This window comes from Peromyscus californicus, unplaced genomic scaffold, assembly GCF_007827085.1.
Source record: "Peromyscus californicus insignis strain IS unplaced genomic scaffold, ASM782708v3 Scaffold_5__1_contigs__length_169319896, whole genome shotgun sequence".
In the NCBI taxonomy this organism is placed as follows: domain Eukaryota; kingdom Metazoa; phylum Chordata; class Mammalia; order Rodentia; family Cricetidae; genus Peromyscus; species Peromyscus californicus.
Genome location: NW_026294573.1, coordinates 113128508 through 113140543, shown reverse-complemented (window position 1 = coordinate 113140543; position 12036 = coordinate 113128508). Strand labels below are relative to the sequence as shown.

The 12036-nt window shown below is 43.8% G+C and overlaps 1 protein-coding gene across 5 annotated transcripts in view; it reads left to right on the top strand.

The window, feature by feature from the left end:
* The first annotated feature begins 9750 nt into the window (after positions 1-9750).
* The window catches only part of Rngtt (RNA guanylyltransferase and 5'-phosphatase), a 217531-nt gene continuing 215245 nt past the window's right edge, over positions 9751-12036 (top strand). For 3 of the 5 annotated variants that reach the window (XM_052716753.1, XM_052716750.1, XM_052716751.1), the window contains exon 1: positions 9751-9960. In XM_052716753.1, the coding sequence (XP_052572713.1) occupies positions 9897-9960 (64 nt within the window). In that variant the 5' untranslated portion in view covers positions 9751-9896. The remainder of the gene's footprint in view (positions 9961-12036) is intronic. The other 2 variants (XM_052716748.1, XM_052716752.1) reach the window with 1 other exon arrangement.

The window sequence follows — 12036 nt, the reverse complement described above, 5'->3', positions numbered from 1 at the left end:
GTGGACAGCCTTGTCTCATTCCTGATTTTAGTGGAATTGCTTTGAGTTTCTCTCCATTTAATTTGATGTTGGCTGTCGGCTTGCTGTAAATTGCCTTTATTTTGTTTAGGTATGTTCCTTGTATTCCTGATCTCTCTAGAACCTTTATCATGAAGGGGTGTTGGATTTTGTCAAAGGCTTTTTCAGCATCTAATGAGATGATCATGTGTTTTTTTTCTTTCAGTTTGTTTATATGGTGTATTATGTTGACAGATTTTCGTATGTTGAACCATCCTTGCATCCCTGGGATGAAGCCTACTTAGTCATGGTGGCTAATTTTTTTGATGTGTTCCTGGATTTGATTAGCCAGTATTTTATTTTGTATTTTTGCATCAATGTTCAAGAGGGAGATTGGTCTGTAATTCTCTTTCTTTGTTGCATCTTTGTGTGTTTTGGGTATCAGGGTAACTGTGGACTCATAAAAAGAATTTGCTAATGTTCCTTCTGTTTCTATTGTGTGGAACAATTTGAAGAGGATTGGTATTAGCTCTTCTTTGAAAATCTGGTAGAATTCTGTGCTGAAACCATCTGGTCCTGGGCTTTTTTTGGTTGGGAGACTTTTAATAACCATTTCTATTTCCTTAGGGGTTATTGGTCTATTTAAATAGTTTATCTGGTCTTGATTTAACTTTGGTATGGGGTTCCTATCCAGAAAATTGTCCATTTCTTTCAGATTTTCCAATTTTGTGGAGTACAGGTTTTTGAAGTATGACCTGATGATCCTCGTTGTCTGTTGTTATGTCTCCCTTTTCATTTCTGATTTTGTTAATTTGGATATTCTCTCTCTGCCTTTTGGTTAATTTGGATAAGGGCTTGTCTATCTTGATGATTTTCTCAAAGAATCAACTCTTTGTTTCATTTATTCTTTGTATTGTTCTCTTTGTTTCTATTTTATTGATTTCAGCCCTCAATTTGATTATTTCCTGGCATCTGTTCTACTGGGTGAGTTTGCTTCTTCTTGTTCTAGAGCTTTCAGGTGTGCTGTTAAGTCACTAGTGTGAGATTCCTCCATCTTCTTTATGTGGGCATTTAGTGCTATGAGTTTTCCTCTTAGTGCTGCTTTCATAGTGTCCCATAAGTTTGGGTATGTTGTACATTTGTGTTCATTGAATATAGGGAATCTTTAATTTCTTTCTTTATTTCTTCCTTAACCCATTGGTGATTCAATCGGGCATTATTCAGTTTCCAAGAGATTTTAGGCTTTCTGTAATTTTTGTTGTTGTTGAAATCTAACTTTAAGCCATAGTAGTCTGATAAGATACAGGAGGTTATTTCAATTTTTTTGTATCTGTTGAGATTTGCTTTGTAACCAAGCATGTGATCGATTTTGGAGAAGGTTCCATGGGGTGCTGAGAAGAAGGTATATTCTTTTGTATTAGGGTGGAATATTCTGTAGAGATCTATTAAGTCCATTTGAGTCATAATATCTGTTAGTTACCTTATTTCTCTGTTAAGTTTCTGTCTGGCAGACCTGTCCATTGGTGAGAGTGGGTTGTTGAAGTCTCCCACTACTAGTGTATGGGGTTTGATGTGCGATTTAAGCTTTAGTAATGTTTCTTTTACAAATGTAGGTACCCTTGTAAATTTGGGGCATAAATATTCAGAATTGAGACTTCCTTTTGTCGGATTTTCCCTGTGATAAATATGTAATGTCCTTCCCAATCTCTTTTGATTGATTTTAGTTTGAAGTCTATTTTATTAGATATAAGGATAGCTACACCACCTTGCTTCTTAAATCCATTATAGTCTTTTCCCAGCCTTTTATTCTGAGATAGTGTCTGTCTTTGAAGTTGAGATGTGTTACTTGTATGCAGCAGAAGGGTAGATCTTGTTTTTGTACCCATTCTGTTAGCCTGTGTCTTTTTATAGATGAATTGAGACCATTGATATTAATGGATATTAATGACCAGGAATTGTTAATTCCTGTTATTTTTTGGTGGTAGTATTGTATGTTGCCCTTCTTTGGTATTTTTTGGTTGGGACTATCTATTGCCTGTGTTTTCAACTTCTTTAGGCTGGATTTTTTTTCTAGTGCTTTCTGTATGGCTGGATTCATGGAAAGATATTGTTTAAATCTGGTTTTATCATGGAATATTTTGTTTACTCTGTCTATGTTGATTGAAAGTTTTGCTGGGCATAATAGTCTGGGTTGGCATCCATGGTCTCTTAGTGTCTGCATAACATCTGTCCAGGACCTTCTGGCTTTTAGAGTCTCCATTGAGAAGTCAGGTGTTATTGTTATGGGTTTGCCTTTATATGTTACTTGGCCTTTTTCCTTTGCAGCTCTTAATATTTTTTCTTTATTCTGTATGTTTAGTGGTTTGATTATTATGTGGTGTGGGGACTTTTTTTTGGATGCGGTCTATTTAGAGTTCTGTAAACTTGTATCTTTTTAGGCATTTCTTTCTTTAGGTTGGGGAAGTTTTCTTCTATGATTTTGTTGACTATATTTTCTGTGCCTTTGAATTGGTATTCTTCTCCTTCTTTAATCCATATTATTCTTAGATTTGGTCTTTTCATGGTGTCCCAAATTTCCTGGACATTTTGAGTCATGACTTTATTGGCTTTAGTGTTTTCTTTGACTGATGAATCTCTTTCCTCTATCATATCTTCAACACCAGAGATCTGCTCTTCTATCTCTTGCATTCTGTTGGTTATGCTTGCATCTGTAAGCATAACCTGTTCATTTACTCAGATTTTCTGCTTCTAGCATTCCCTCTGTTTGTGTCTTCTTTACTGTCTCAATTTCAGTTTTCAAATCTTGAACTGTTTCCCTCACTTGTTTAATTGCTTTCTCTTGACTTTCTTTAAGGGATTTGCTGATTTCTTCCCATTTTTTGTTTGATTTTTCCTCGAATTCTTTAAGGGAATTTTTCATTTGTTCTTTAAAGATCTCTATCATCTTCTTAAGGTCATTTTTGGTTGTGAGCCTAGCCTTTAATGGCTGAGCCATCTCTCCAGCCCTTAAGGTGATTTTTAAGGTCGATTTCTTCTGTGTCTTCTGTGTTGGGATATTTAGGTCTTGCTGATGTAGGTTCTGATGGAGCCATATTGGTTTTTATGTTGTTGATTGTATTTTTGAATTGGCGTATACCCATCTCTTTCTCCACTTGGTGCAAGCGGTGTCTGTGTCTGATGGAGCCTCTCTTGGTCTGATTAATACTCTTGGTCCAGTGGCAGCTCTTGGTCTAATCGGTGCTGATGGACTCTTTGTCTCAGGGAGCAGCTCTTAGTCCAACTGGGTGCTGGCGGGCTCTGTCTCAGGGAACAGTTGCAGTCTTGGAGGGTGGGTGAGATTTGGGAGAGGTGGGGCTTTTGGGTTACAGGGTCTGGTGGGGGATGGTGGTAGTCTGACCTATCTGCAAGAGGCCTGCCTATTGGCTTGAGACTGGGACTGTAATGGGTGGTGGTGTTGGGGTGCAATGCTGTGCCCCTGGGCCCCACCTAGACAAAGACTCACCTTTTAGTCCAATTGGGCACTGGCAGGCTCTGTCTCAGGGAACACTTGGCAGTCTCAGAGGGTGGGTGGGATTTGGGGAAGGTGGGGCTTGTGTGTTACAGGGTCTGATGGGGGATGGTGGTAGTTTGATCTGTCAGCCAACTGGCCTGAAACTGGGACTGCAATGGGTAGTGGTGTAGGGGCACAGGGTTGTGCCCCTGGGCCCAAAGCCTAGGGGTTGGGGTGTTCAGGTATGAGGATAGAGACTCACTTCTTAGTCCACTTGGGTCCTGGTGGGCTCTCCATAGCCCCCCTTTTTTTTCTTTTAGAAAGAGATTGACTATGACTAATAACAGTTTGTAATCAGACCCCCTAAACAAAGACAAACATCAATAATCCAATTTTTGGGAATGTGAACATAGTTTTCTAGGCTACTTCCTGCTGATTGGGGGTCACTGTTAATCTTTGAGGGACCCTGAGAAAATTTAGAATTATAGTTAAATCTTGGCTGTAGTAGTCTGTGAGGCTGCATCATTTCAGCCAGTTGCCTTGAAGCTGTTCTGGATGTTGGATCACCTGGGCCATTTCTCCCATTGGAGACCTCTCAGGGGATCTTCCTTGATGGAACCATATTAACCTGGAGGGAATCCACAACTTCTCATCTTCTGTGTAAACAAAGGCAGAACCTCTTTTCCAAAGCAACATATTCTTAGACCCAAATTTTGAAATCAAGATACCTTTAAAATATATGTTGCTTTAGCTTAGCAGCCCCCACAATCAAATATCTCTCTGCAGTTAAAAATCCCAAAGACAATATATATGAAACTGTGAAGGTTAATCCTCAGCTGCAATGGAGAATCCAGGATACTGGTGATGTTAGGACCTTATCTACCAGGGAAAGCTGCAGGCATGGGATGGAACTAGTCCAAGGGACAGGCTATGTGTGCTGCAAACAGAGTTGAGGGGTGGCAGTTGTTGTGGATATCACTCTGTATGCTATGAATGTGTTGTTCTGATTTGGTTGATAAATAAAACGCTGATTGGCCAGTAGCCAGGCGGGAAGTATAGTATAGGCGGGACAAAGAGAGAGGAGAATTCTGGGAAGAGGAAGGCGGAGGGAGGAGTTGCCAGCCAGACACAAAGGAGGCAAGATGTAAAGATACTGGTAAGCCACGAGCCACGTGGCAAGCTATAGATTTATAGAAATGGGTTAATTTAAGTGTAAGATCTAGCTAGCAAGAAGCCTGAGCCATTAGGCCAAACACTTTTAATTAATATAAGCATCTCTGTGTTTATTTGGGTCTGAGCGGCTTTGTGCCTGGGTGGGACTGGAGAAAACTCCAGCTACAGGCAGTGCCTAAGCCTTTCAGAGCACAGTCAATTTCATCAGGTACCCCACAGAGTTGTCATGGAGTTGTAGGCTTTGGTGTTTGTACTTCTGGATTTTGGTCTTGCTTTGGTATGATTTTTCTTTGCTATGTCCCAATTCTTCCATTCTGGAACATAAAATGTTTATTCTGTGCAACTGTATGATAGAAGTATGTTATCTGATTTTTATTGCATATGAGCTCACTGTTAAGAGCTTACCTTGAGTCTCAGATGAGATATGGACTTTGGACTTTTAAACTGGTGGAATTGTTAAAGAGTATTATTTTGAAGTTGGATTGCATTTTGCATTATGAGATTAACATGAGACTCTGGATACAAAGTGCGGGAAATTATGATTTAAAGTGTGATGTATTGAGTATCAAGTTGACAGTGGGCGGCGCTGTGATGGCTAATCTCAGCCATCACTTGAGATCTAGACTCACCCGGGAGATGGGCCTCCTGCATGTCTATGGGAGAGTGTTGTGATTAGTATGAGGTGGGAAGAGCTGTACACTGTAGGTGCGCCATTCCTGGAGATGGAATCTTAGACTACATAAAAAAGGGAGAGTGATCTGAGCACCATCATACACTGCCCTCTGCTTTCTGACTCTGCATGTCATATGACCAGCTGCTTCAAGCTCCTGCTGCTGTGACTTCCCTACTATGATGGACTGTGATTCTGAGATGAGTCGAAGTAAACCTTTCCCCTTTGGTTGTCTTTGTCAGGGAATTTAATCACAACAACTGGAAAAGCCACCTGCCTACCTGAGGTACCTACCAATGAATTTGAGAAGTTGGTTGATTTATGACTTTCTTTGTTCTGTTACTGTAGAAACTGTTAACCATATTAGAACATGGAATTTGGGGCAACCTATATTTATCTAACTGGACCATGGTCACTCATATTTGGTTCCAGAATAATTGATCTTATTCCCTCTGAGGTAAATTTTTTTTTTTTTGAGACAGAGTCTTACTGTGTAGTCCTGCCTAATCTGGAACTTTTTATGTAGACCAGGCTGGCCTCAAACTCAAGAGATCTGCCTGTCTCTGCCTCCCAACTTCTAGGATTAAAGATGTGAATCTCCACACCCAGAAGAATTTCTTTTTTTTTTTTTTTTTTTGGTTTTTTCGAGACAGGGTTTCTCTGTGTAGCTTTGCACCTTTTCCTGGAACTCACTTGGTAGCCCAGGCTGGCCTTGAACTCACAGAGATCCGCCTGGCTCTGCCTCCCAAGTGCTGGGATTAAAGGCGTGCGCCACCACCGCCCGGCGAAGAATTTCTTTTAATAAAAGGATTTAAGTGTGTCTGTGTACATGATGAGTGTCTGAGTATAGGCATGCAAATGCCATGGCACAAATATGGAAGTCCAAGAACACATTTGGAGTCAGTTCTCCCTGTCCCCGGTCAGACTTGAGGGGCAAGTAGTTTTACCTGATGAACCATCTCTACAGCCTTACCTGCAGTTCAACTCTAGAACTGGTGCTTGTAAAGTCAAACTGTTACAGTGTAGTTAATTTGCCACTGTGATGGTTACTAGTCTTGTCAATCTAGAAACATTTGTGAAGGGCCCCTCATGGAGGAATTATATAGATGGAGTTGGCTTGTAGGCAGGACTGTGAGGGACTTTCTAAATTGGGTGACTTGAGGTAGAAAGACCTATCTTGAGTGTGGGTGGCAGCATTTCATGGCTGGATCCTTACTTCACTGAATGAAAAGGGCATAGTGAGCTGAGTACAACCATGCAGGAATGGATTTAAAAATGGACACTGGTGGGGTGGTGGTGGTGCATGCCTTTAATCCCAGCACTCGGGAGGCAGAGGCAGGCGGATCTCTGTGAGTTCAAGGCCAGCCTGGACTACAGAGCTGGTTCCAGGATAGCCAGAGCTGTTACACAAAGAAACTCTGTCTCCAGCTCTACCCCCCAAAAACAACCACCACCAACCAAACAGGCAATGTGTAAACACTAGTAGTTGCTGGGAGGAGGGGGCTGGAGAACAGCAAGAAGGAGAGCAAGAAGGCCAGCGGCATTAAGGTCAGGCCATGGAGACGGACAAGCAGCCCCATGGGTCATGGGGTGTTGTGTGATGGACATTTGATGGGGAGACACCACAGATGCATCTATTCACCCCCAAAAGGGAGCCCACAACAGAGTAACGACCACACCAGCTTCCAACTTGGTGAACCAATGAGGTTTTTATTGGGGTCACTAACAGGAGTGTGGGGAGGCTTACTGACAAGGAGCAGGGGTAATTCAAAAGCAGCTGCATGGCCAGAAAGCCTACCAGATGTGGGTGATGACTCAGAAGATCTACAACTCTGGAGCTTTCCTTCTATGAAGCTCTCGGCAGCTCTATGACTGACTATCTCTTTTTATCCTCCAGTTTGGCTTGTGGAGACTCTTTTCACTTCTCAGTAATAGTTTACTCCTTTCTATACTGCTGGGGAGCAGCCCTCAGTAATTTTCCAAGTGCCGGTTTTCATATAACCCTGTGTTTACCTCCCGAGGGTCAAGGGCCTCCCCTTCCTGCTTGGTGCAAATGCTTCAATTTGGAGGGAATGTTCTGAGGAACCTGTTTTACCAGAGGGGGCTTCACAGAGGGAATGATATCATCCATAATGTCAGGGCAAGCATGTGTAGAATTTTGGCCAATATTAAACAAAACAAAACGGCAGAAAGAAAAGTTATGTTGTTCTGTTGGACCTCCTGTTCCCTCTTGTACAAGCTGGGAGACCCTGTCTGCCCGACTTTCCCCAACCCCTCTGGTGCTGAGAAAACTCTGAACCAAGGAATGGCCCCCAGGTGCCCACCCAGGAATCTAGCTTTTGACCATACTTGGACGTAGTCCCAGCTCCTGGCTGGCACATTATCACCCCTCACCTAAGGTCTATAAAACCTCCCTGACTTAGCATGTGTGCTCAGCTTCTCTGGCTCTGTTCTTTGGGACTGGTGAAACCACCCTGGGAGCCACGCCTAATAAACCTGCATTTATCTATTTTTAATCTGGTCTGATCTGGTCTTTTGCAGTTGGCAGAAACATATCATCTGCTTTTTGAATTAAACCACAGAAGGCAGAGCAGAATTAGTGAAAATATGTAAGTAACTACATCAGGGGAAGGCTTGGGGTGTGTGTTTAAGTACATTATCTCATTAAGGAGATAATTATTCCTTCCATCTCCTCAGCATGTCTTTAGACAAATTAGCTTGGCGGGGGGGTGTCATGTGCCTGGCTGACTCAGTTGGATTAACTCTAAAGGGAGTGAACAATAGCACAAAAAGATTATAGATTTTGGGCCAGATTATGACATGTCTCTCTTCACCTAAGGCCAGAGGTAGAATTTAGATTCCATTCATTTGAGCAAGAGTGTTCTAGTTTGATTTTTTTGTTGCTGTAAATAAAACACTGGCTAAAAGCACCTTGGGGCAGGAAAGGGTTTATTTGGCTTATTGGTCCATCAAGAAAGGAGACAAGGGCAGGAACTCAACCAGGAACTTGAAGGCAGGAACTGAGCACAGCCTTTGAAGGAATGCTGCTTAAGGGCCGGCATCCCTGACTTGCTCAGTTAGCTTTCCTATGTGGCCCAGCCAGTGGTTCTCAACCCATTCATCATGAAACCCTTAACAAGCCTCTATTCTCAAAAAATGTTTAATTATGATTCATAACAGCAGCAAAATTACAGTGAAGTGGCAATGAAAATAATTGTATGGTTGGAGGTTACCACAACATGAGAAACTATATTAAAGGGTCGAATTAGGAAGGTTGAGAACCACTGATCCAGAGGCTCAGGAACGGCACTGCCCACAGTGAGTTTGGGGCTTCCCCATTAGCTAGCAACCAAGAAAATGCCCAACACACATGGCCACAGGCCAATCAATTCCTTAATTGAGGTTTCCTCTTCCTCGGTGTGTCACGTTGACAACTGAAGCTGTTACAAGGAGGAACCATTTTGTCCATAACGGGCCACAGTCACAATAAAGCCCTGATAGCTCCACCTTTCCTTATGGTGTTTTTTTTTTTTTTTCCTTTGTTTTTCGAGACAGGGTTTCTCTGTGTAGCTTTGCGCCTTTCCTGGGACTCACTCTGTAGCCCAGGCTGGCCTCGATCTCACAGAGATCCGCCTGGCTCTGCCTCCTGCGTACTGGGATTAAAGGCGTGCGCCACCACCGCCCGGCTCCATATGGTGTTTTAAATCTCAAGGGGGAGACACAAGGCTTCCTGGTCTACACTGACCTAGTAGTGACCAAGTTTCTATCTCTGCCAATTAGTGATTCCTTCAAGACAGAGACTTTCCAAAAATCCTAAATGTTTGTGATAGAAAAAACAAAAAAGATTAAAAAAAAACCACAACAAAACAAATAAACTAAAAAAACACATTAAAGCCGCTTGCTCCATAAATGACAAAGTCTTAAGGCTTCTGGAAGTAATTTTTGATGTTTCATGGGTCCTCAGGAGCATGTTCCCTATCCCTTCCTGATAAAGAATTTCCTCATTTGTAATAGCTTAGTCCTTGGTTTTCAGGACTTTCTGATCCCGGTAAGATCCCGCAGGCACACCAAACTTGAGCTGTGACTAGCGACAAAGCACCTTCACCTGTAAAATATACCCTTTTGAAAGTGGCAGGTCAGTCCACAGGTGGAAAGAAGCGTCGATTCTTTCTATTTTGGGGGTTTCTCTTGTTTAGACGGAAAAAAAGGACTCCTGTCATTTGCGTACGCAAAGGCAAAACAGACTTGGGGCGTGGCAGACGGAGGCCGGCGCCGGAGACCCAGGGGGCGGGGCGTGAGGGGCGGGGCCAGGTGGAGCCGCCGCTCTAATTCGTGGCCGCTTCCACTCGCCCACCTGGGCGGAGCTTCGTCTTCGCCTGACCTCGGAAGGAAGGGGGCGGGCCCTTCGGGGCGGAAGTCGCAATGCATTGTGGGCTCGCCGGGAGCCTCGGAGTCGAACCTGAATGAAAGTGGCGCGCCGCTGAGGAGCCGGGTGGGGCAGCTGGCGCTGGGGTTCGGGCCACTGGCTCCAGAGCGCTCGGCTAGGTGGCGGTGTGCGGCGCAGACATGGCTTACAACAAGATCCCGCCGCGGTGGCTGAACTGTCCGCGGCGCGGCCAGCCGGTGGCAGGTACCCGGGAGGGGGCTGCGGGCGGGTTCGAATCCCACTACTGCGGCCGGGCCTGGGGACCCGCGCGCTCGGCGGCGGCCAGTCCCGGCTCCTGCAAGACTGAGCAGTGAGGACGGGAGCTGGACAGGAGGCTTCCGGAGCTTAAAGTTTGCGAACCTCTGTGGCAGTTTTGAGACTGCGTCTCGCTGTCTGGCGAGACTTGTTCTCGGAAAGGGCACACGAGCGGAGTGTGAGTCTTGAGATTGAGGAGAGCTTAAAGAGAAGTGAGAGGCTGGGAAGCGAGGGTTTTTGGGTTTTCTTTTCGGTGGACTTTGGTGGAATGTTTTCATCTTGAGTAGAGTAGGCTCACTCTCGAACTTCAGAGCTTCTTTTTGTAGCTTCCAGAATACCTGGGATTATAGGCCCGTGCCACTGCTTGGCTGAGGGACAGTGACTTAAAAGTGTACAGTTTAGTGAGTTTGGACCACACACATATACCCCAGGGAATACACATGAAATAACCGAGACACAGCTCTCTGAATTTGTAGAGACATTGCAGATGGTAGCCTCAAGGGACCAGGCTCCACACAGTTCCCAGCAGCAAGGTTAGATAGCAATTTGGAACTATGTCGACTGGACCTAGGAGCCCAAAGCATTTTTTTTTTATGATAAAATTGAGGAAGAATTGCCCGAACTGTTTACACTGGATTTACTGTTATAGAATAATTGTCGGACAGTTGTTTGTGGATCTTCCCTGCTAAGCCTCCGTTTCTGAGTTCTCAGTCAGGCATCAACGTTTCCTTTCCATCTTTCTAGCTTTTGAATACCATCCAGCATACAGTGAGCGATGGCTCTCCATTGAGGAGCTGGTACCTGTGCTTGGGGCTTTCCCTCTGAGAAGCCCATACCCTTGCTTTCTGGTTGTCATTCTTTTGAGCGACTCTCTCTTAACTCTTGAGCTAAAATCTGTATTAAAGTAGCTTTATTTATTTATTTATTTATTTATTTATTTATTTATTTTGGTTTTTCGAGACAGGGTTTCTCTGAGTAGCTTTGCGCCTTTTCTGGAACTCACTTGGTAGCCCAGGCTGGCCTTGAACTCACAGAGATCTGCCTGGCTCTGCCTCCCGAGTGCTGGGATTAAAGGCGTGCGCTGCCACCACCGCCCGGCTAAAGTAGCTTTATTAAGCTACAACTATGCTTCGAAAACAAAACAAAACACAAAGCAGGCAAGTTTTAGGATGGCGGTTATGTGGAGATTTCAGCATCTATCTAGAAAGACGACAGTTTTGTTACGGGTCAGGATGTGGTAACTGGATATCTTTTCTGCCACCATCTGGCATTTGTAATTAAAACTTAGGGCATCTCAGAATTTTTGCCATCTTCAAAGTTTCCTGCTGCTCCCAACTCTTTATTTATGTTACCGTGCTTAAGTTATGTGGGAAAGACAGCCAAACACTTGTACCCCGTTTCAGGGAATTCCAGGCAACACCAATTAAGTGGGGAAGAGCTTTGGTGCTCCGGTTCATCTCCAGCACAGGTGACCACCCTAACAGCAAGTCTATGTGATGGTCAAGTGAAATGACAGCGTTTCAGGGCTTGAGAGTTGTCCAGTGCTGCTGCTCTTCCGGAGGACACAAGTTCAGCTCCCAGTACCCACAGAGTGGCTCACAACCACCTGTAACTCCAGTTCCAGGGCATCTGATACCCTCTTTTGGCTTCTTCCGATACCTGCACACATGTGGCATATAGTCATACAATCACACACACTTAGTTTACATAGTTTACATAGAATGTTTTCACTTTAAGATACAGTTTTTTTTCCTCATACAACCCACCATGTCGCTGCTTATAGATTCAACATGTAGACATAGGGAAAATAATAGGACGGCTTCTGCATAATAGTCTTTCTATACACTGTTGTATGAAACTTCTGCCATCCCTTCTGTCCCAGACAACTATTGATCTGCTTTCTGTCATCGTCAGTGACATGCATTTTCTAATAAATGGCAAACATCATGTACTCATTATGTGTATATGTTGTATAAGTTGGCCTTGAACTATGTCCTATGTCGTTTGAGGATGATGACCTTTAAC